The sequence below is a fragment of the Gavia stellata genome, chromosome 8 (assembly GCF_030936135.1).
Source record: "Gavia stellata isolate bGavSte3 chromosome 8, bGavSte3.hap2, whole genome shotgun sequence".
In the NCBI taxonomy this organism is placed as follows: Eukaryota; Metazoa; Chordata; class Aves; order Gaviiformes; family Gaviidae; genus Gavia; species Gavia stellata.
The window spans coordinates 32,535,642-32,561,417 of NC_082601.1; the positions used below are offsets into that span (position 1 = coordinate 32,535,642).

Here is a 25,776-nt window from a genome sequence, read left to right on the forward strand (position 1 = left end):
TACATACAGTGTTCTCATAAGATTCTTCAAAAAGCTTTGGGCCAGAATATGCTGGGCTTCTCTACTACTGGCCAAATACTCCGTAAAACTTATTGGAATGCCTGAGACAAAACTTACGAAAACACCTTTCTTTGTAAATGTTGTATGTAACCATCATTTTAAAAAATACTGATGGGAGTTTTCAAAGAAAGTCTTACCTGCATGTAGGTATGTACTACCACTTCAGTATGCCATTTCTATTTGGGTCTGCTTAGAAGATGCAAAACTGTCTGAGTTCTAGATTTAGGGGTCATAACATGAATTTTGACTACTTATAAACAGCACTTGCAGAGGCAAATTTCTGATACACATGAGCAATTGAATAGTTGTATTGGGGAACTTGATTTATATTTATTCTTCAGAAAAAAAATAAAGTCATGTCACTTTAGTGTATGGGAAAGGAGATTAAGGTTTGTCGGGATAAACACATTTATGCTAATACAACCACCTGTGGAGGTGAGACAACTGTAGAAAGGAGAGTCATCTCTTACTGATAGAGTTCAAAATTTTGTCCTGAATTTACTCTACCGTACTCCAGGCACCTGATGTCACTTGCAGTGGGTGTGGTAACACTTCTCAAAACAGAGAAGGCTTCTCACAGAGATTGGTTCAGACTACTTACAGTCCAAATCCTACTTTGGAAATCTCCCTTTATTTCTGGAGCCTAGAGAGACTATCATCTTAAGCAGGGCCATCTAAACCAACTTCCTTTGTTTTGGCAATGTAAACAGTTCTGGTTTCTAGAGTTTTATTTGTGTTATTTAGGCTGCTCAAATGTTGACGTGTTAGACAATCTGAGAGCATTTTTTAGCAACTGCTTTGTGTTATTTCTCCACAACAGTGACATATGTGTGAGTGTATTTGTAGAATACATATATATATCTAGGACTTTGTAACTTGTCACCAGTGATTTCCTAAAATGGCATGGATTTGTGAATTTTAATTTTTTATGAATGCTTGTTTATGACTGTGTAACAGCACTATATTAATGCCTAGATATAAAAAGCATTTGAGGGTATGCAGGTCTTGTGTGCTTAACTCACACACTTACCAGTTACTGTGTGGGAAGCCCCAGTAGGCAACTAATTATACTGGTACTTCAGTAATCTTCAGAAAATAATGGGTAAAAATCAATACTGTACAAGGCATTCCTAATATTTAAAAATTTAGAAAATTGTATTTAATCTTCAGTTATAATAATTTCAAATATTTGTAGTCAGAAGTTCCATGAATAGCAGAAGTGAAGCCTGTTTCCACTGGGTTTTTCTTAGCTCTAGTATATTTTTTCTATGCAAAACCCACCTACCGAAAAGGTTCAGTAGCAACCCAGCTGTACTATGTTCAAATTTTTTCTCGTATCCCAGAGCATACCCCCCTCACACCTCATCCCAAGTGTGTTTAGGGCTCAAGCTGAGTACAGTCACATCAGGAAACAGTATTTTTATTTTGGATCACTGTCTTCCAGAGGTTCATTCTTCTTCCTTTTTTCTTTTCTTAGACAAGCTGTATATGATCTTCAATGTTTTTGATGATGATTCTACCTGCTGGACCTATCATGAAGGTGTTTTGTCTATGAAAGTAACAAGAAAGGGGCCAGTTATTAGTACACTGGAAGCAGACTGGCTAGAATTAACCACGTTTTATTATAAACAAGGATTGTCCTTAATTGATTCTTTTGTACACTGGGAAGCTTCTAAAGGTGAGTACTGTCCCAGAATACCATGAAGCTTTTACTTGTTCATGTAGAACTACGTAATTTGGAAAAAGTAGATCACGTTTTGCTGCTTGGTGTGTAGGGCAGTATCTAAACATGTTCAAATAGTCATTGTAAATTTATAGAATCTGGTACCTGAAAAGGGAATAACTTGTTTTCTGGACAGTTACAGCTCTGAATAATTGAAATTTCTGCTTTCTTTTATCAAATTGAGGGTTTCCAAAGCAGGAAAATAGTGTGGTGTTAAAATGAAATAAACCTTTTGCGCTAGTTCCTTTTTTCTTTGTTTTGTTTTTTTAAAGGAAAAGATAATGGGGGGAAAAAAATAATTAGATACATGTTTCCCTGATGTTCATATTCTGCTGCTCACTGTAGATACTGTGCTGCACTCTGAATATTTCTAATGAGACAGAAGAGCACCCTGAGTTCTCATTGTGCTTACTGTACTGTTAAATCTAAGTCAGACTTTATGTGCTTCCTGCTTTCTCCAGGTCCTTGCTGGGCTTAAAAATTCTTTCCAAAACACCAAATTGCACTGAAATTCGACTGTTGATCCTGAAGTTTCAGGATGTTTCTGCAGGTTGTTCTGGTCAGATGTGGGCATACGCAGAGACTAGAGAAATCTGGTTTTGTCCTTGCCCTCAACTGTAGGCAGGTCCTCCAGGACCTTTTCACACAGCTGGGAGGGAGGTCTTCCCTGGTCCCTCCTGCTGCTTGCGCTCTTCTGCAGGAATCTTACCAGCTCAGTTAACACTCAAATTGTTACAATGGTAGAGCTACAGGCCACAGGATTTTCAAATTTCATTTTCATTCTGCCAGTCTCTGTTTGATCTCAGTTTTTGTTCTGGAGAGATCCTACTAGCTCTTTCAGAGCTCCTAGCCTTCATCCTTCTGATGAAGATACCCAAGCCCGATGCCAGCAGTGCTGCTGCTGGCCCAGGCCCATCGCTGCACACCCTGCTGAGCCCAAAATCTTGCCCTTTGGCAGAGCTGTGAGACTCTGCTGTACCACTGCTGACAACAGGAGAAGCTGTTTATTGGCTGAAGTATTTTGGACTCTAAAACTCCATTGTTGGTAAAACGGTAATTAAGAGATTCATTTCTATGTGAACTGAATTTGTCTGAAAGCCAGAAATTAGAAGTGTTGCAAAAAATAGTATGTGGCTACTGCTGTGCAATTACTTGAAAATAATGTGAAGAAAATGGTAGTACTCTAGTGTGAGAGGAACAGACCAAGAGAGTGTGACAGAGTTAATTGTTTCAGGATTTATTAATTATTGTAATAAATGTTGTTTGATAACAAACTAAGAATTTATACTTCACTAATGTGATACTTCATCTTTGGTTGGATTAGTTCATGTCTTGCTTGTACTAAGTTCTAAGTTGTTGGTGTTCCTTTAGAATTACTTATGGCAGTTCAGTGTAAGCAAGCAAAACATGGCTGCAACGGAGAAGTCTTGTAAAAAGTTTGTTGAAAAGGTTTCAGAGACCTTAAACCATTTTTGCAATACTCAGGCTGATTATCAAGTGCAGTAGTTTACTTAGTAATGTATTAAAGAGGTTTTCGTAAGTCATTTTACAGCTGCTTCTTACATGAATTGCACGAGGAGGGTAGAATTACTGGGGTTTCAAGTAGTTTTAATATTTACTATATGTCTTATTTAATGGTGGTTACTCTGATTTTAAATAATATGCATTCAGCATCCCCTTTGCAAGGCTTGGATGAGTTAAGAGCATAAATTAAAAGAAGTTTTAAACGTAAGATCTTTGGAAGTTTGTGGGTTCTTCAAAAATCAAACCCTGGAAATAATGAGAACTCTTCAGTTTTCATTGTTCTCAGTAGTTTAGTTCTGAATGTGAATCACTGCATTTCTGTAGCTCTACAATAAAGTAAATTTAGTGATTGTCAGAGAAACACAAGCGCATCAACATCACTATATTTACTTCAGATTGAATTTGGCAGCTAGTTCCTCTCAAACTGCATATTTTGTGCACATAAACAGTCCAATGGTACAGTTTGTATTGGTCATCTTTTTTGCTCTTAAATTATTATTACTATCTATTGAAGTTAGTGGAAGAACAAAGTTTTCTTTGGGGGAGGAGAGATGAGAAATCAAACTCCTAGTTTTCAATACAGATTTTTTTTAGAGCTGGAAAATAACTCTCTGGAGATATATTACAATTCACCGAGGGGTGGTTTTGGCAGCTGTTGAAACTAATCTTTGCAGCTGTTGTCCAACAGCAGTTATGCAGTCTTCCCATTCCCCTGTAGCTGTCTGCTCTTCTCTGTGTGAATAGCTATCCATCTTGAATACCCAGGTTATGACTTATTTAGGGATTTCATGCTGCCTCTTTGCAGCAGTTGGTGCTTCTGCTTCAGCCCCATGTGACTGGTATGTGTTTCAGTTACTCATGGGTGGGACACTACTGAATTAAACTGGATATGTTCAAAGGCACAGCTCACTATGTGGATGGAATTCTGCAGCTGATCAAGTGTCTGTAACCATAGTAAGAAATTAATTTAGCTACTGAGTTCTTAAGCTAAAGTGTTTGTTCTTGAGGTGAACATTGAAAAGTTTTATAACCATATAAGAGTTTGGCATCCACAGAGGGAAATCTAAAATATTTTGGGGGGAGAAAAAGTATTTAAGCACTTGCACTCATTACTAGAATTACTTCTTGTATGTCTGCATGTACATCTAATTGTCATCTTCACCTCACTTTGTTTGTTTGCTTTTAGACTGTGAGGTGTCTTTAGCAGTAGTTGTCCTTTTATACAGCTTTAGTGAAATGAGCAAATTTTAGCTATTGTTTTATTAAACATAAAAACACCAGATAAAAGTGAGGCAGCTGCAGAAATCCTTCACTGGTTTGGACTCTACAGATGTTCTGCAGAGTCAGCAGAATTCTGTTACTACCAGGATCAAAATGCAATACCCAATTTAAGGTAGGAAGAAGTTTTAACATAAAAAGAATTTTAAAAAGAAAAACCATTGTCAATTCTTAATAATTACCAACTTCTGTGTTCGGCTGCCAAAAGAGGATGCAGTCATAAAAACAATTCAGGTAAGTTCTCTTTTAGCAGCCATTTGGCTCATTGTAGTGTTTCCTCCATTTGTAGCTGCCTGGGAGGCTGTCATGATCATAGAAGTACCTAAGATTAGTAGAAGTGCTGTGGCAATATTTTTGCTTTTTCTGGTTTGTGTTATCTGTCATGCAGCACTTTTTTTTTTCTTTTTTTTTTTTGGGGGGGGGGGGGGGGTGGGCAGGGAGGGGAGGCAGTACTGATGTTAATGAAGATAAACTATTGTAATTGACAGATGGGCTGGTAAGCCAGTTAGCCACACATGTAGCTTTTTCAAAAGAGGTGATTTTTGACATGGTACACTTCATGAATTATCAGTTTGTCTCAAAATGCCACTGAGTGGAGGTGTCTTGTGTCACTAACTTTAAAATTTAGAGTTATTCTGTCACGGTTGAAAAATGATAGAAAAAGAAATACTAGAATATGCTGTAGGTGGACTGCCCATTTTAAGTATCTGCCTGAACACTGAAGAAAGGTCGAAGTCCATGAATTCATAAAATTGAGTATTTATGAATTATTAGGAACTGTGCAGATATTCGTATGTTTGTGCCTGAAGCGATATATTCAGTTCCACATACAATCACATTATATTTGTGTAATCTAAAAATAAAATAACATGTCCAATATCTCTACAAATGTGTGGAAGAGATATATATGCATGCAAGTATCTGAATAATCATAACTCAAACTACATAAATCTGCTACGTGCAATATGGTAAAAAGTAGTATGAATAAATAGTTGGTACTTTATGGTACATTAACAAGCATGCTCAAAAAAAATGGGAATTCCTGGTTTACATAGCACAACTTCTGTGCCAGTCTGGTCAATTTTTAAAACCAGACCAGTTGTTTTCTGTATTTTCTTTGTTTGCTAAGTGTTTTTTTTCTTTAAGTTTATTTGCCTTCCCTGAAGCTGTGGCAAAAACAATCATCGCTTTATGTCTCTTTGTGCAATATTGGAGAGGATTTAAATCTGATATTCTGAGGATTTTACTGTAATTTTACTGTTCAAAGTTGGTTTAAGATAGTCAGCTGTCAAGGTGCATCTGCACAAAAGGCTTCCCGACGGCACTTGGGAGGAGCAAAACCAGAAAATGAACCAGTATTTGATGCATAGCTAGTTTGGGCCAACCGGATACTGTCAGGCTTCGACAAGTGAGTCAGGGAGTTGTGCTCTGAAACTTCCTTCCCATCAGGAATCTTCCTACAATTACTTCTGTTTCAGGCTCTTCCTGTGGCCATTTACGTATTTATTTAAGTAACAGTAGCTAGGCTTTGCACTTCATGCTTCATTTATCTTTATGCTCTCTCCCACCACACCAAAAGCCATATTTATTGTCAGGCTTACAATATTGAATTTTAATAAAGAGGGTTTGTGCCCGTCTGCTGTGGGGGATATGTTGAATACAGGAAATTGGAATTCAGATTTGAGCATGGAAGAGGCTAATGCTTTTGAGAAAATGAAATGGTTCATAGTTCAATTTGTATAGAAACATGGTTTTGAATAGTAAGTTGACTTGCATACTTCAAGTTGTAACTAGACACAGAAATAACCACAAATTTGAGTTGCTGTCTCAGTTCATTTTATTTTAGAGGACTGTTCAATGAGAATAAACAAGCCCATGTGTACATCTCAGTAAGATATCAAACTAAAACTTTATATTTCAGTTCATATTTGTCTTTATGTTCACAGCAGACTATTTGCCCAAATCTTTAGAAGGATTATTTATCTACGAAGAAGAAGGTGCTGGGGTTCCAGGTTCTAACAGGAAAGGAAATGATGCAATAGTTGTTGAACAATGGACAGTCATTGAGGTAAATTGGTGATTATTTAGCAACGCTATTTCCTATGTATATTTTTGCTTGTTTTTTCCTTAGAATGCTTGTACCAGTGTTTGATAAACATTCAGGATGGTTTCTTGAAGCCACCTGTGTAAGCTAAACTAAAGCCTTGAGTCATAAGAAAGAAGTTAGGCCTGTGGCCCTTGGTCAGTGTGCATAAAAGAAATATGCCACAGGGATTCTGGCCTGACATTTACAAATGTTCATACCAACAAATACAACCATCAAAGAAAAGGTGTTTTGTTTTTTTTAAACATGTTTCAGACCAATTTAGACATAATTTCAGCAAGTGCAACTCTATTGACAATGTGCTGAAGTATTTTTAAATGAAAAGGGGAAGAAAATAGTAAAAACTAGAAACAGAACAAGAAAAAACTGATAGTGAATTAATTGAGTATGGTTTTCAGATGTATATTCTTAGTAAAATTTTACTGCTAAATATGAAAGACTTCATTTTTCCTAGTAAATTTACATGTACTACTGTAGCATGGTACAGCAATAAAATTTTTTAATGTTTTTCAATATTTTATAAGATTATTGGTATGAATTAATGATGTCTGAAAGTAATCGTTGTTGGAGGATACTAAGGGCTTATTTTTGAAATATTTAATGATAAATACGTTTATCAATCAATGTGAAAAGAAATAGCATAAAATTAAGTCCTTGTTATTAAAAAAAAAAAAACAAACAACATCACCCCCCCAAAAAAAACCCAATAAACCCAAACAAAACAAAAAAACCAATGACCAAACCCCAAAACCTTAAGTATATAGCTAGGTGAGATGTTTGTTATTCAGCTGTGAAGTAAAAACCTAAGTACATCAATTGACATAACCTATTATGGTGGTTTTAGGCATTAGTTGAGCAACATGACAAGTTTAACAAGCGAGATGTGCTTTAAATGTCTTGCTGAATCAGGGCTCATACCTAAAGTTAGTATGTTCTGTCTGTTTTCTGTAGTTTTGAACTTTTCAAATTGTTTTCAGTTTGAAATAGTGAATCTCCACCAAACAACACAGTTCGATATCATCTCAAAGGATTATCTCACTATAAATGGAAGGACAGTAGTTGTAATTTGTGTAGAAATGCAAATAAAACCTGTACAGAGTCTCTTTACTACTTTTTATAATTATTAATGTAGGGGTGTGAAATTAAAACAGATTATGGACCTTTATTGCACACGCTGGCTGAGTTTGGATGGCTCCTGACCTGTGTCCTGCCTACACCTATCGTACGACATGACAGGTACCCGAACAATAGATTACAGGATTTTTGGTGTGTACATCTCAGAATTATCAAGTGACTACTTGCATACTTAAATGTAAAAGGAAGAAAAATGCTAATAATGTTAACTGCATATAAAACTTGAGATGTAAGTAGCATTATGGTGGAATCTTTTTTACCACATATTTTTAGGACTACTGACTGCAGTGAGTTTCAATAGACCAATAATCCTTAATTTAAAATACATTGTTTATATCTAGACATCAAAGATTTCATTTAGGAAACTTTCTCACATACCCCATTGCTGTCTCATTGCCAGGGACTGGGTTACTCATATGCTTGAAGTTTAAACAAGTGTTGAAATGTTTCACTAATTTAGGACCTTGGTGAGTAACTGGTTTAGACTACTTAAGAAGTGATGTTGTCACAAGACAGTCATGCAGTGTTTATTGCAAATTAGGGAGGGGAATGTGCTAATCCAGCAAGTTATTGGGCTGTTTCTCTTCTTCTTTAATGTACATGCTATGTTTCATTTCAAATACAGTACCAAACTACTGGATTTCAGTTCTCTTATTCTAATATTTATTTAGATGACTGAGGGGGCTCTGTAAACATGAAAGAGCTAAATAGCAGACCTGGATCCCCTATAAGGTTCCAGGTTTTCTTTTTTTAACCGAAAAAAAGTACTGTGCTTTTCTTCATGGTATCAAGCTAAAAAATGGCAAATGAAACACTGGAATAGGCATACACCTCTTCTCTCTCTCTGTCTCTCTTTTTTTTTTTTTTTTTTTTTTTAATTCTCCCATTAGATTAAGATTGCCAGGGTTTGAAAACAAACAAATGTAGTGAGGCATGGCTTAGGGCTCATTGAGGATAATGGAAAGAGTGGGTGACTTGAGTAAACTTTGGATCCAGACTTTACTGTATTAAATCAAGACAGCATGAAAAAGGTTGTGAATGAAAGGTTCTAAGAGAACTGCTCCAAGAAAGTGGAATTTTGTTCAAGTGATTTGGCATTAAATTGACATTAAATAACTCACCCATGTGAGAAGGAGGTTTTTCTGGACAGAAAATTTTGGTGCTGGTGTTCTTTTGCCTGCGTTTTTTTCAATAGCTGATTTTAACCAACTGGTTTAAATGCAAAGGCAGAAGAAATTGTGGTAAAACAATATGGCATGTTCTGCTTTTTTTTTTTTAAGGGTCTCCATATGTTTTATTTTCTTCTGGAATTTATGAAATTCTGAATTTATAAAGCTCCTACTCCAGAGGGAAGGAGTTTTTGGAATATGAACCGAAATGTTTATAACTTAATTCATTTCTTCAAACAAAATTTCGTAGTCTAAGTGTATTAGTGTTGAACGTGGTGTCTTGTAAGGGTGTGTGAACCACGGAGCCTGGTTTTCATAAACAGCTGAAATTTCTGGCCAAATCTTAAAGCTTGAGAGTAGCCTTCGGGATCCAGATCTAATTCTTGAAGGACGTCAGTGGACAATGGGAGAGAAAGATTTTGGTAGTCATAGTGCGCTGTGGGTCATAGGATGAGAGAGAGATGTTAACCTCAAACATCTTCTAGCCCACAAGCATCCCTGTAGGGTTTGGAGAGCAGGGACAAGATTGTCCTGAGCAGCTGCTGGTCAACCACTCTGCGATTTCAGTCTGTGCTTGCTGCAGCCAAAATGATGCTATTTTCTACCTCGTAGATTGCAGAGCAAAGGCAGGGCCATTTAAAAGAAGCTAAGTGCTATAAGGGGAAAAAAAAAAATTGGAAAAAGTGCTGTAGGAAGTGCTAATAGATTCATTACACTGGACCTGTTCCTTGAACTAGTAAGAGGGTAATAATATACCAGCAAGATATTTAAGTTGCACTAGATGTCTGAAGTAGCATTGCTTCTCAGATGTGAAACAACCAGCCCATTAATAGCTGTGTCCATGCAAAAGGGGGTTGTAACCTGGCCAAATCTGAAGTTTCATTAATTTTGTATCAACACTAGAATAACTCAGACTAATAAAAAGCATTTGTTTTCTGGCCTAAATGGTTGGGTTGGTGTCTGCATGAATTGTATAATACTTGTCCTAGTGTAGCTTGTGAGATAATTTGGGAAGAAAAATGATAAATCATGTTTTGTGTGCCTATAGAATATCTAATATACAGCTATTCAATTTTCTGGGGAAAAAAAAAGTAAAAAAGCCCATGAACAAGAATTCCTAATTAGGAATTAAGAATTCTTAAGAGTCCAAAAAAGAATGTGTTTCTGTCTTGATAGGCTAAGTAGTGATTGATAAATACTATTTTTAGGCATGTTGGTATTCAAAGAGGAGAAGGAATTCCTGGGTGGTTACTGTGTGTCTGATATGAAAGATGCCATTACTGTTGTGGTGGAGTATCCTAGGAATGCAAGTTAAATGTCTCAATAAAGAAGGACACTTTATGCTGCCGAACAGCTGGTCTTTTCCCAGACCTGGAACTCTGACCTCAAAACCCAGCCTGAATATTAACAGACTTCAGACTGAAAAAACAAAATGAGCAACACTTTGGGATGATCTGGCAAATTCATGTTTGTATATTTTGTACAAATTCTGTTTTAAAAATAAATATTAAAAGAAAATTCTATCTAAGAATAAAATGTTAGCAGGCCAGCCTGCTCCCCATTTTTATTCACCTTAATGTTTTGCTCTTGATTCTCTGTCTTCCTCTTCTTCTACTTTATCACAGAACTCCGTCATCTCAGATCTTCTGTGATCTGTTCCTAGCTGTTTTGCCCACTGCTCATCTGCAGATGAAGAGTGTGAGCAACAGGCTAACAGATTCTGGGGGGGTGACAGGATTGTCATGCACGGATGTGTTCCCTTTTTTGGTTTTTACATGGTTAGGATTTGAAATAGTTTAAAAAGCACCAGGCTGTCATGTCTGTTCCTGTGTGGTTTTATTGTTGTTTGAAGTTTTTCTTTTTTACAGATATTTCTCTCCAGAAAATAAAATGTCCTGTCGTGTGGAGTGTTATGCCATGTCGTTACTGAATGTTATGGATCACTGTCCCGTTTCAGGCAGGGGCAGCAGTCTGTAGGCCTATTTAGTCCTTTAACTTCTTATCTCAATGGCTAGATCATGTTGGATGCAAGAAACATTTCCTTGAGAAATGTTATCTTTGCTGTTACAAATAGAGCAATGGTAGATGTCATATTCTTGAAACGTGCAGAGTTGCTATTTTCTGCAATGTTGTTTGAAAAATAAGCAGCGTGGGTTTGGGGGGTTTTTTTGATCAGCACACTATAAAACCCCCAGAAGTTCCCCTCTTCTGTCAATGATTCTTTTTTTCCAGGGATATGAGAAAACAGAGCATAAAAAAGCGCATATGGTGCAATGTTTGTTGTATCCATCCATATCTTGCGTATTTAAGTCTTGTCAGCAGTCAATTTTTTTGACCAAAAAAGCAGACCAAAAATGAATACAAGACAGGCCTACATAATATTAGTGACCTAAAGAGCTTCCTGCATTATATACAACTCTTACCTACTAGGTAAATGTCTTCAGGAAAATAATTTGACAGTAATTATGCCAAGATCAGAAACTGTGTGGCAAGGATAAAATCAATAGTCCTTTTAGGAGTTAAATCTAGTGAGTGGGGAAAAAAAAGATGTTAGAAGATATTTTGGTAACTTAGTGGTACTGTAGTTACTAATATGATATTATCATGAGTTTGTAGAATTTCATACAAGTTTGGTCTAAAATTAGAATTATTTGTAAGGTTTTTATGAATTTTTCATTAAACAGATCCTTTAAGTCAGGAGACTTAACTGTCCCAAGCTGGTGTCTATCTCATAACTGAAAGTCTAGATGCTGTGCAATTTCAAAGGAGTGCAAAACTTTAGTTTGGGAAATGCAAAAGAACCAAATCGGTTAAAAGAATTTATCTTGCTCCTGCTGTTCATTTTTCAGAAAAATTCGTCTAACCTTAATTTTAAGTGCTTTGTATACAAGATGTTAATGCATAAAAAATAGACCTGTAAAAATCAGAGCCATGGGCAGTACTACTTCGCGTCTAGCTTGATGATTGTTTTTGGGTGACTTATTAAATATATAATAAGAGGACAAATTTATTGCTCATACAGCATAAGCAGGCAAACAAATTGCTGGTGCTCTAACAAAAGAGTCTCTGTTGCTCTTCATCCCTCTTAAAAGAAGAGACAGGAACAAGGCTTCAGCAGCCTTACTCTGCAGTGACCTTTATTTCCCCTCGCTGATTACTGTAGTCCTTGAAAATGGGCAAGCAGACTGTCTACAAACGCTGGAAAGCAGGCAGGCAAATACAGTGCAAAAACACTGACTTTGTGGTTATTAATTTATCATGACAAACTACTTAATCTAGGTTTTAAAAATGCCCTGACTTACGAGGCAAAGATGGAATGTGGAAATGTGAGGGAAGCTATGGACTGGCTTGCGCTAAGCACTTTTTCTCATTTAAATTCTGTGGAAATCCCACTGTCATTGAATTCTTTGTGAATTAAGCTCATAGCCACTTTGTCGTGTGTGGCATTTTAATAAGGTCGGAATTACAAAATTGTTAATTTACTTATTGTCTACTCACCATCGTGTCCTTTCTCTGTTCTGGTAGAATCTGTACAAGCTGTATCTTAATGCTTGGGTTTTTTCTTTTCTCTGAAGGAATGCAGACGATGTTACAAAATAAGCCGTAGGCCCTTCCTCAAGCCAGGGACTGTGCTCAGCCTTCTTGATTAGAAGAAAGATTTCCCGATTGATATCATCAAAACAGACATAACTGAGGCAGGGAGGGACACCTAGCCAAGTGGAATAAGGTTGCAGGATTGCTGATTTCCTAGTCATGACATAAAATTGTAACATGTTTTCTTCTAAGGAATGCAAATTGTGAGGTAGGGATGCTCAGAGCAGGAAACCTTGTTAATTTAAGGAAACTAGTGAGTTCATTCTCCTACCTCCTTGTTTTCCCCACAAGCTGGAGTTTAGGATAGTTCTCTATTCTCATCCAAGGAAGACATGCAAAGATATGCCATGATCTGAGTTCAGCTGGACTGAAAGGAAGATCGTGAGGGGCCAAACACCATCACAAAACCATCATCACTGACTGTTGATCAGACGTAGCTGAGTATGTTGGGAGTAGTGCTATTCTGTGTGCTTTCTCAGAGCTTACTTCCAGAAGCTCCACTGGGGCAGACTGTTAACAAGCTCTTCCTGATCTCGTAGGAACAGTTTTAATCCCTGCTTTTTCTTGGAGCAAGTCCCTAATATTAAATATAAAATAATTCTATCAGTCCTAGCCCTGGCATGAAGCATGAATCAGTTATCTCAACTTTGAGTGTGGTTGTTAAGATTCTGACATACCCGTACTGAAGTACAAGCTTACATTATTTTAGTAGTTCTTTCTGTAATGTTGTGCATAATAATACTGTTTTATGATTGATAGAATCATAGATACTTCAAATTAACTCACTACATGTCTCTTGTGTTTCTATTGTGCTACTTTCCTTTGCACACTCTTAAATCTGTAGTCACTTTTCTGCCAAAGTATTTCAGTATCTTTCCTTTATATGAATAAAGATCTCACTGAATACTGCCCAGAAGTAGGAGTTGGGGGAAGAAGAGTTTATCAAATATACAAAATATAGTATCTGATAGTTAGAAGAGCACAGGAATTTTTTAAACCCTCCATTCTAGAGCTCTGGTCTTCCAATTCTTGCACTCTTTCAGTGCCACAGAGTCAGGCTTTGTAGTACATATGCAATCAATGTGCTGTCCTGTATTTCTGATGGAAAGGTGATGAAAATAAGTACATAAAAACTTAAAAAGGATCTACTACCAGTACTAAAAGAGTGTAACACTTTTGTTACTGATACAAGGTTTCATCTGATTGGTCTTGAAGAACAACTTTTCACATTTATATTTCTAAAAGTATTTCCTTTTGGGGGAAAAAAAAAAATTAACAGTACTTCTTTAAATTATATCTACCACAACAGCATCAACATTTGTAAAAGTTACAGGACGAAAAACAAGTTCCTCTTCCACCCCCACCCCCACCCCACCCCACCCCCCCCCCGCCTTATCTTACTACTTTATTTTCTTGTCCTTCCTATGCATGTACCTCCCATGGGCAAAACAGCCAGTGTCATTCATCTCATTGTGGATGTAGAGCTTATAAAAACTGAGCTGAGTCCTTTTATCCGTATGTGATGAGACAGCAAGCTTATCCCACTGTGTCAGATGTCATGTTACAACTGGAAACCATCTTTTAGTTAGCAGTAAAGAATGTTACTTCCCAAATTTCATACCATGAAGTATTGAGATATTTGTTGAAGCTGTGGATCTACTGAGATTGGGCCTATTTGCTGTGGTGTTAATAGGTAGTAATATGTTGGTGTATATTTAACAGTGAAGATTAGATGAAAGAAGAACTCTTTGAGGTTAATTTCAGGCATAAAGATACAGACTTGGATTAAAAATAGGAGCTCTGGTACTTAAACTTCCAAGAGGAGACATGTTAAATAACTCTAATCATAGTAATACAAATTTTTGTTTTATAACCATTTTCATGTGCAACATCTTAACCCAGGTCTATGCTTCTATTTTTTTTTTCTAAGTGTGATTACAGAACTGTTCAGGAATTAATAATCCAGTTAGTGCTTGGTAGTCTGTCCTCTTCTCACTCCTGGACTTACGTACACATTAATTAACTCTGAAGGTATGAATGTGTTACAGTGACTATTACTGCCTTTAAAGTATTGAAGCAATTTTCTTTAAATTTCAGTGAAGGAAATCTGGCCACAAAGCAAGTTGTTTTTCTTCAGAGACCTGTTATGTGGAATTCTGCTGTCCAGACACCAGAGGTGAGTAACATGTTTATGGTATTAATATAAACAAATTAGTACTTCACATAATGGTTAGGTACAGAAACAAACTAGATTTCAAAATTGTCAAAAAAGTGGCAGAAGAGGGTTTCACTTGAAACAAGTTCAAGTTTGTAGAGAGCTTTTGCAGCTGAACTCGTATGGTTTTTTTTTCCTCGGACGTATACCTCTTAAATTAAGCCATAGAGAAAAGCTAAGCATGCTAAAAACCTGGTTTGTGCTAAGGAATTACTGTGTCTCAGGTGGCTGAGGTTGGCTATGCTGTAAGTATTCCTTTAGAAGTCTTCAGGAAATCTTAGCTAAATCCTGGATCTGTTGCACATGGAAACATTGTATTTTGACCTCCAAAATGCCTACTTTCACACTTGCAGAAGAATACAAGTGTTAAGCTGTGCAAGGTATACTGTAATCTAGAGATTAACAGGGTGAATGGCTGTTAGCTGTTGCTGCATGAAAATGTGTGATAAAATAGAGGATTTAAAATTCCTGCAGCTGGACCTCAGCAGCTCCTTGGCCTTGTTGAGTGAGGGTCCCATAATAGTGGTTGTATGAAAGTGCTTTGAGGATTAAGTAACTGGCAGTCACCACATTCTGCCCCGAGTCAATGTCACAACAGTTACTGCACCTGTATAGCGCTATAGTAAATCCTGCTGTGGCCAGGGAGGGATGAACTGGTGGGTTCTTTGCCAAGTCTTTCAACATCCTCTGATGGATTTTAAATTTTTGTTATTTCTGTTTTTCCGTGGCCATTCAACCCTTTTCTAATCAACACAGCTTTCCTGTGATAGTCTTAAGCAGCCATGAAAACTATGGACGTTTTCACTCATGTCCAGCACCAGAGTAGTAACTTTACAAACTCTGTCATTCATGGTGGTATCATATACTACTATAAGGCAATGACACCTAGTCTCTTCTTTTGCCATCTGTATAAATAGTTCCACGAGTCTTTACATTTCTTGCATTCATATTTGATCTTTTTCTGTCCTTTTTACATTCTATCCTGACTGCTAACCGTCATCTGTATTTTCCTCTGCTTAGTGTTTCTAAAATATACTCTCCCTTTTTTTGTTCTTCAGGCTTTTATTTATCTCCAGCAACTTCCTTTACTGTGTCCCCTGATAATTAATACTTCCATGCCTGGAAGAACTGCATTCAACATGCGCAATTAAAATCCTGTTTTATTTTTTGTCTCTACTGTCGTCTCAATTCTCAGCTAGTTCTTGTACACTATCTATAATTGATTTCCTCATTTACAAAATGTGAGTGCCTTTTTTTTCTCTTCAGTGTTCTGTGTAGTCTCCCTTGCCAATGTCTTAATCTCCTTTTCCATTTGTGCCCCCTTCTAAATTCTGCCAGTTCCTCATAAAATTTTTTCCTTTAAATTCCCCCTGTGTACCAAGCATCTTCAGCTTCTAGCTTTCAAAGCTTCCGACCCCTGACCCCATGCCTGACTCTGTAGTCTTTACATTCTTTTCTAATACATTTCCTAATATGTTTCTGAAAGTATGTTTTGGAACATAATTTTGATATCAGTACTGTAAATATATAAAACCTTATGTCAGTCATTATCAAATAAAGTCACAGAATCACTAAGGTTGGAAAAGACCTGTAAGATCATCAAGTCCAACCATCAACCAACACCACCATGCCCACTAAACCATGTCCCACAATGCCTCGTCCACACGTTCCTTGAACACCTCCGGTGATGGTGACTCCACCACCTCCCTGGGCAGCTTATTCCAGTGTTTCACCACTCTCTCAGTAAAGAAATTTTTCCTAATATCCAGCCTGAACCTCCCCTGCTGCAACTTGAGGCCATTTCCTCTTGTCCTGTCGCTAGTCACTTGGGAGAAGCGACCAAGTCATACTTTTCCTGATGCTTCCCTACTTCCTTTAATATTTTGTATAATAAGGGCATGGATTCCTGATATTAATACTCTTTCCTTGGTAAGGCATATTATTTCTAACTACAAGCATCTCCTAAAAGGCAGCATAACTACATGACACAAGTTAGAACGGTTGAGACTGGTTTCTGCCAAGAGATGTAATACAAACCAGTTCTGTAAAAACACTCAGTCTGAGGAACTGACGAGTCTTTGAGATGTGGTTTAAATTAAAAATAGGAAGCATTATGCTCGCAATTTAAATTCTGTCACCCAGTTGGGAGGTGGTCAGCAGCTGAATGACCTATACATTCTTTGGTTTATACAAATAAAATGGTGGTGTGTTTTGTAGTCATTGTTTTACTTTGTTATAATGGGAAGCCTTTGACTTAAGCATTAACATACTGCGAGTAAACAAGAAATAGTTGATTTGTAGCTATTTACATCAGGATTACACTGTTTAAAATCTGAACAAACTTAGTATCTAAATGTGGTCCTTAAGTACCAGTAAATGTTTTACTTCTCCACCAGGAAATTTTAGTATGCTGAGGTCATTTTAGCATGGGATAAAGAGGTAGTTCAGGCTGAAGCTGAAACATTGAGCAGAGTAACATTTTCCTTCAGTTTTTCCCATTATGTTGTTTTCCCCTAAATTTTAATCTTTTTACTTCAATGTTTTTTTTACCAGAATATCTGAATTGGTGAACAGCATATTACCTTCATTACAATTGAAATTCATAGATTTGTTGGTAAGACCTAACTGGTATAGAAAGTCATGCTAGCTTTGTATTGAGTAGCCAGACTTCAGATGCAAAACAAGCTACTGAAATCTGAAAGCATTAACTTCTGCTCTAGAGATTTTAATAAATACATTATTTTAAATGTCCCCTGGACAGTGATGGCAGAGCTGTACAATTTTATCAAACGCTTGCAAACATTTCAGTAAAAACATTTAATTTCTGTGATTCTGTATTGTTGGGCATGATATTTTCATTTTGCTTTGTACTGCATATCTTTTCATTGAAGTTCAAATTACATTAAAGCTGTTGTTCAAAAAATTTTCATGTCCACAACTTAGGACGTTTTTGAAACACACAAATACTTAAGATATCCACAACATTGTGAGTTCAAAAAAAAAAAAATTGCATCACAGCTTATGTTTATTTAAGTATATCCTTAGCATGTTTGCAACCCAGACACCTGGAAGAATGCTACCTATTGGAGAGTCAAAACAGGAAACCAACAAGGCTCTTTCATTAACTGAATCTTAATAAGAAAGCATCCTCATACAGACCTTCTCAAACACTTAGCTGTCAAGCCCCCAGAGCCCTGATCACATCACTTTCCAGCTCTCACTGGGCAGCGGGGTCTGGCCATGGCAGGAGCTTTACCCCACAGGCAGCTCTAGCTGTTGGATCTCTGTGACTTGTGATCTGGAGAATGGCAACACTGGGTATGGGTTGCTTTGTGTGTTCAGGATTTTTTGTTGTTGTTTTTAATTGTTGGGTTGAAGTTGTTATTGCCATTTCTAAAGGAAGTCTTGCTTCGGTAAGAATTGAGGGGAAAACCCTTATTACCGGGTCTCTTACTCCCACAGGGTCTCTTTTTCTGAGGAGAGTGTATGTTATGTCCTCACAGCTCATCTCTCTGCCTTCTTATATATTCATGGGATAGTGTATTATGACTTGGCTTATGATTTATGTAATGGTTCAAAGGCCTCTTGGATTAGAAGGGCTATACTGTCTCAGTAGGTTCTTTATCACATACCTTTTGCTTTTCTAAGAAAGTAGTTCAGAGGAGGAGATCCAAGATTGAACCACACCGTGCTTAAGGGTTTTCTGTTCTTTCCTCTTTTTTCTTTTATTTCCTGCAGGCAGACTTCTCCATCCTCTTACCGTGTCATCCAGGCAAAGCTTATTTCCTTCTGTTTCTCCTGAGGCAACACTATTTCCCCTAAGTCTAATTTCCCAATGTCTCCTGTAACAGCTTCCCTAAATACATTTCCTTTGGCCACAAGGGCCATTGTTTTTACTGTTTCAAAAGGGCTTGAGAAAAAACTTAGCAATGTATAAAAGGGGGGCACAGAACTTGCCAGAGCATGGCAAAAACAGTTGTGGGGTGGTTTTGTTTCTTCAAGTGTTAGCATTTGTGCAAATTCCCCTGCAAGAGTGCTCATATCCTTTACCCAGCGAAATGCAGCTCTGTGCTGAGGCTGGATTCTTTCTTAGCTAAATGTCCTCCTTCTGTGGAGAGGGCTGTGTCCCCTGGCAAAGCACCTCCTGGTTTAGCAGTGTATGTGCTGACAGCAAGGCTCCAGGCAGAAAGCCAGGGCACTTCTGCCTTCCTGACCATGCTCTTCTGTTGTGACTCAAGGCACTGACACTGCCTCTAGAGATACTGCATGATCAGAAATCAGAGTACCTTGGGTAACTCCTGATGCTAAAATAAAATAAACTTTTTATTAATTTGTAATGCCTGAGAGGACCCTTAGCATAGTCTGATGGGTCTATTGTTTGCATAAAGCACAATCTGCTTACTTTTCTTTTTGACATTGGCAGCCATCACTTCAAGAAGCATGTCAGGAGATCCTAGTACTAATGTCAGACTGTACTTACACTGACTTCTTCCTGTTCACGGTCTCTTTAGAGCCCCTCGCAAATTGCTGTACAGGACAGCCTCTGACTTCCATCTGCGTAGATCCACCATGTGGATTGAATGCAGTTCTTGAGAAACTTGCCCTTATCTGAGGAGGCCTCTGAAGGTCTTTATCGGCAGAACGGGAAAGATGGGAAAGCATAGCAGTCTCACCATGAGGTGGATCAGTGGAAAATCTTCAGTCCTGTGAAGTGGTCAGATCACACTCTTAGAGCTCAATGTCGATGGAGTTTAATTCACATCTTTATCAAATATTGCACTCTTGTTGAAGCTCTGGGCCGCAGGGACCTCTGCAGCTGAGAGGAAGCTGATAGCAGGAGCTGTGCCACCCTTGAGCATTCATCCAGGCAGAGCACAAGTAAGGGCAGCACATGCATATGCCGTATGGCAGAAGGCATCAGTCAGGGTATGTTAGATGTGTATGTTAGGCACAGAAATCATGCTTTCCACAAACAGCTGACTTTAGCATGGGTTAAGACTTGTAAATCATTCTAAATCTGCCAAGTACTATGTAAGAATCGAGCATCGTTGGAGTACTTTTTCTTAGCATTCATTTGTGCTTTCTTGAATCTTGACTGTGTCTTGTATCTTCTTTGTCTCACTTGAAATTTATTTATAGAGGAGAAAAATGTATCTGTTGAAGGTTTTTTCTCCAGAGGAGTTCATAGTTTAAACCAGAGTATTAAATGCTGCCTTATGTTAAAATGCAGCTCACATTAAATCCATGCGTGACTCATTGCAAAGTGTTTGGCTTTTTTTTTTTCCTAAATAAGCTAACATTTAAACATCCTCTCGTATTTCAGAAGAAATCCTTAAGACAAGTTATTGGGGAGGAAAAAGGCAAAGTCTCTAGCAGAAGTGTTGGATTAGACACAGCTACTTCTCGCCCTGTAGAAGCTGGACAACCACCTGATGAGTTTCACCTATCTCCTTCTAAACAATGTTGGATCAAGGAGGGATCCTCCCAGTATGGAGGCTTTCCAGGATTCACTAGCAGTGATGGAGTATTAAGGGAACTGGATGATGGACAATTTGACCAGGAAGATGGAGTCACTCAGGTCACATGTATGTGATAAAGTAAGTAACTACATCAGATGGACCATGTACATAATTCACACAAATGTTTTTTTTTAAAAAAAAAAAATCATACTACTTTAAATGCATTGGTATAATCCTATGACTTTTCCCAGACTCATTTTGTATTTTTGTCTGTTTCTTTGTTGTGTTAATCCTACTGTAGTAATAATACTACTGCAAAATAATTTGGTTTTCTGTCTCTCTTTAATAGAATAGCTACCTGACTGGGTGCTCTGCTAACTTGTTAATGCTTTTGACAAGCAAGGAAGCAAATGCTGCAAAACAGTGACAGTTTGAATTGCGTAAGAGGGAAGGGAATGAGGATGTTTAGTATTTTCCAAGCTGAAGGAGTGTTTATTTTTTTTTTCTAAAGGGTGTTGTAAATATTTGTGGGGGAAAAAAGAAAAATGAACTATCTGGCTGTTAAGTTTTATTGTAACTTTCACTTGCCTTGCATAAATTCAAAAGCCTAGAGAAATGTAAGCCTTACACTAGAGTCTTAATAATTTGAGCTACATTCATACTTGGTATGTACAGAAAACCTCTGGAGGCTGTAGGCAGATGCTTGCCTCCTGTAATATAATTTCACCTATGCAGGTTTTTACCAGGGTTTCTTGTACATCTAAGACAAAAGGTATCCGAGCATATGGCTTGTATAATGATGTATTCATAATTTACTCATGAGTGGAAATTAAGAACCACTCACCCTCTGAAAGATAACTTGTAGTCTATGAAAAAGTAGTTTGAAAAACTTTGTAAGAAGCATTGACAGCAAGGTGCACAATGATGCTGATAATATAAATGGAGGAAGAAGTAGGCTAAACTTAATACGCAGTATTAGATTATAGACTGTATACAAATATGCTGATGTAAATACAAAAAAATTCTCAGCTAAATGTATTTCGCACTGGGTAAAGTGTATTCAACTGCATCAAACACCAGAAGGAATGTTCAGAGGAAAGGATGAAGCTGCTGTGCTTCCATCCTCACCATGGGGAGGAGCTGCTTGCGTTAAGGGAGGCTAACACTGGCAGGGCTCTGTGGGGAGAGGCAGGAACAGGAATTACTTTTATGCTGCAGTCTTGAAATTAGATTTTACAGAGGAGAAGCTAAATAAAAATGCATTTCCAAAAGATAAATGTGATTATAACTGAAAATTGCTTTTTTCAGTTAATTTTAGAAGCAAAACCTATAAATGCTCGTCACGTTTAAGCTAATGGAGAATTATTTGGTCAAAATGAGAAATCAGAACAGAACTGAGCAAATGTATTCACACCACTTCTCTCAGTGTTTGCAGTACAGCTCACACATCACCCAGGGCGTTTGATACCTGTCTGTGTGTGGTGTACGGCAAACAGAGAGAGAAGAGTTGTGAATACATTTAACTACACCACCCCACTTCCCTGGGGTGGTATCCCACCAGCTGCCGTGTGGGTCTCCCTGTCCACAGCAGTAGATGCTGACGCTAAATGCAGTGGGCAAATTAACGAGCACCCTGGGAGATGACCAGGCTGGTGGAAGTCTGACTGCGATCTCTGTGGCAGGACCTGTGCAGAAAGAACACTGGCAGAAGGTGCGTATTTCAATCAGCAGAAAGTAACTCATGAAAGAAAAAAGTTACACTTGCTGTGATAAGCAAAAGTAGTACAAAGCCTTAGTGCTATTTCAGTTTATTTTTACGAGGTGGGGGAAACCCTTTATACTTGCATGATTGTCATCATGGAAGCTTGAAATTATTATTGCTTTGGAGCTGCTTCCCAATTTCATTATGAAATTGTTGCAGGCAGGCTTATTGTTTATCTTTCACTTTGGAAGAGCAACTCTAACAACTGTTTGTAGCAAGTTTGGGGTTTTTTTCCAAAAAAATCCACAGCCCTGCAGCTGGAGACATTCCTTTAACTTCTTTTTCCTATTGCACATTGTTGAAAAGGGCACCTGCTATTTTCTCACTTGAATTTCTTAAGAAAAATGTTGGCAGCCTGGAAAAATAGTTCTGAATTTGTGACTGTTTTAAGAGCCAAATACATGCCAGTAGGGCAGCAGGAGGACCATGCATGTCGTGGGGAGCGATGGGAGCACAGGAGTACCTGTGACAGTAGGCATGGTACGAAATCCATTCTTGCCAAGGCTTCTCTCCCTGCTTTCCCACCAGCATCTCAAAGTCACAGATGTGGGGCACAAACTTCTTGTTCATTCCCTGTCTGGGGGCACCAGGTGGAGGAGGATCGCCCTGCTAACGGGGAGAGTGCTGGGCTGGGTGTTCTCTGCAGAGCCTGACCCTACCGCTGCTTTCTCATGCCGCCCACTACTCTGTGAGCAGCGGTCATGGTCATGCAGTAGCAGAGATCTCCTCCATGGTACATAGATGTGGAAAAAATGATCAAAGTACATGTTACATCTGTCTCTGGCAGAAAGCCAAGTAACTCTAACATATCAAAAATGGGGTAACAGCTGCTCTTGTGCAACTTGGAATATGTTGCTGTACTTAATGCTGAAAGTATTTTTCATGAGATATCCAAAACTCTTCTCTGTGTGTGTGTGTAACTAACTACTGGTGGTGTTCCATACAAGTCAAACCTGTAAAAGCAGCAAAAATGGATCAGAAAAACCTAGGAATTCTGAATATTCCAAGTTAAAGCTTTTAAAGCATATCAAAGAAATTACTGACCTTTTATAAAGCAGTATCCCTGCCTGAGATGGTTAACAGTAGTGAATCCTGAAACAAAACCGAAGTACAACTCTTTATATAACAAGTTACAATGTATAAAGTATTACATTGAATGCAGTTAATCTTTCTAGAATATGTTTATCGGGTAAGAAGAATCATTTAACTGAGATCGTTTCCTGTCAGCTGTTGAGAATGCAGAAAATTAAAATAAATCAGTATCTTTCTAAAAGAACTTTTCCCTTACGATTAATGGGATATACCCAAGGGAGATTCTGTTTTGGAACAAGGGCAGAAATTAAATATGCCCTGAATGTCCACAAGGTGCATTCTAGAACATCCCCACTTTCAGCAAGAAAGGCTTTTCTTAAAACAAAATAAAGCCATATTCCTTTTCAGTAGCCCACAGTTTTAACTGTGCTTTAGTCCTTCCTTTTCAATCTCACAGGTGTTGACTGTGCTGCAAACCTCTGTGAATTTCTTTCTAGTCTTTTTAATGCAGTGTAAATATGCTAAATTGCTTCCTCTGAACCCACTCAGCAATTCCTATATAGTTAAGGACAGCTGTTTTTATTTGAATGCCGTTTGTCTCACAGTATGTAAAGTTGCCCCTGCTGTAGAAACGTTAATCTAGATTGTTTTCCTAGCGCTCTATTGTCTTTCACCTCACAGGGCTATGTTTAGGCTCTGTACTGGGAAAAAATAAAATACAATTTTTCACCTGGGGGGGGGGGAAAAGTCAACCTGACAGGAACCAACATAGAGGTCTGTAAAGTGAGTGGCACAGAGAGGGTAGCAAAGGAATAAATTCTTCAGTGTTCCTTTTGTGATACAAGGACTCGAGGGATTTGTGGAAGTGGTAAGTAGCATGTTTGAAACAAATCAAGGTATTTGCTCAGCTAACTAGAACTCCTTGCTGCAGGACGCTGTGTGTAAAAACTACATGGGTTTAAAAGGTGACTGCAAAATCCCTCTAAGTAAAAAAAATCGCCCTATTCTCTCTGAAAGCCATGGAACCAGAAACTGTTGGAGACTGTCTGTGAAAGCTGGTCTGACTGACTGCGTGCTTATCCTGTTCTTTAAGTTACTGTAAACCCCAGTGCTTCATCGCTGGTGGGCATGTTGCTGCAAGACTTTCTTTCAAAATTGAGGGGGAGTAAGTTGCTTGCTCAGCCCGTGTGAAGACTGTGCAAGAATTATCTGACTTGATACACTAGTTGAAGAACACAGAATAAATCACCCATTTTCCTAGGGCGTGGATGCTGAAACAACTGAAATGCACCTAAAATGTATGATGGGAAATCTTTTGATTTCTTTCTTTGTAGTTAAAAATTCAGGAAGCCATCTGTATCTTGCTTGGAAAAGTGAAAAGGGGAGGGTGCATTTTGGGTGCAGGGGGTTCTAATTTAAATTACTTGTTTGATCACCTGCTCCTATATGAACTAGAGCATGAAGGTATGCCTTTATTAGTGTTGTGACCAGCACCATCCATTAATTAAACTACGTTTGTAAATCAGAAGAGCTGTCAGAAAGAGCAACTCTGGCAAGATATTTTTTTATGCTCCTATTTTACATATATATACATACACACTGTTCAGTTTTCATTTTACCAGAATGTATTTTACATTCTCATCTTTTTATTGAAAGAATTGCAAATCAAACTTAAGGCATGGATGCATTCTCTGACAAAAAAAGTAAGTACACTTATTTATTCAGTAACCAGGCTTCAATTAGGAGCCTGTGTGTCTGAACTGAAAGTCCTTTACCTGTATGTGACAACAAAAATGCCCTGCAGCTACTTAAAAGAACAGAGATAGAAGGGAACCAGTGCTGTTCATGAACCTCTGCAAAAGACTGTTTATACTTTCTGATTCTTAAATTGTTTGGAGAGGAAATACTTTTCCAGTGCTTACAAGCAGGGAGAAACTATCCACTGTAAAAAAAAATTTTGTGCTCATAATTGTCAGAAGAGTTTATTTATATACCTGGTCAACTGCAATAAACTGGTGTGTAATTTCTGTGTTTCTGGTCTGTAAAATACTATTTTCTTTTTGTAAAGCTAAGGTCTCTTCTGTATTTCTGACAGGAAGCTTCTCACCATTAAAAGCACTTACCAAATCAGCTATCAGTTTCTTTATTATGTTTGCCTCACACTGACATTTAAATAGGTTAGATCAATGTATACTTCTCCTCAAGCTAGAATTACTTTTTCACAGTCTTGTCTGTACATCCATACAGCTCACAAGGCAAAGCTTGTTAGACTTACAGCCATCTATTAAAAGCTGATTAGGTTTTCTTCCTTCTTATATATTAATCTTTTAAAGGTAAAAAGTGCAGGTTGCTGTCTGGAGAATTCCCTATGGGTTAATTTAGACAATAGTGTTAAGATTTAGACTTCTCAAAGCTGAATTTCAACAGCTGGTATGAATTGAACATTCCTGACTTCAGGTAAGCATAACTTGAAAGAGACTAAGTGTTTTAGGGGAACTGGTCTGGTGGCACGTTCTGAGCTGTTTAAGCAGATAAACTTTGACATCTGAGAAAATTAAAATCTTGAAAGAAGCAAAATCACTGTGGCTGACTTGTTGCAAGATATGGTAAGCCAAACATCAGGAAAAACCTTGGTGGCTAAGGAAAAAGTCATTTGAAAGTTATCCTTTGCTTACAGTATGCCCTTGCATCTGTGATGTGCTATCATCATGTGCTTATTTTG

At 37.8% G+C, this 25,776-nt stretch overlaps 1 protein-coding gene across 2 annotated transcripts in view; it reads left to right on the forward strand.

The window, feature by feature from the left end:
- The window catches only part of RFTN2 (raftlin family member 2), a 33,066-nt gene extending 11,845 nt beyond the window's left edge, over window positions 1-21,221 (forward strand). The window contains exons 6-10 of one of the 2 annotated variants that reach the window (XM_059820591.1): window positions 1,538-1,738; window positions 6,532-6,653; window positions 7,822-7,925; window positions 14,684-14,762; window positions 20,125-21,221. In XM_059820591.1, the coding sequence (XP_059676574.1) occupies window positions 1,538-1,738; window positions 6,532-6,653; window positions 7,822-7,925; window positions 14,684-14,762; window positions 20,125-20,394 (776 nt within the window). In that variant the 3' untranslated portion in view covers window positions 20,395-21,221. The remainder of the gene's footprint in view (window positions 1-1,537; window positions 1,739-6,531; window positions 6,654-7,821; window positions 7,926-14,683; window positions 14,763-20,124) is intronic. The other variant, XM_059820592.1, reaches the window with a different exon arrangement.
- The last annotated feature ends 4,555 nt before the right edge of the window (window positions 21,222-25,776 follow it).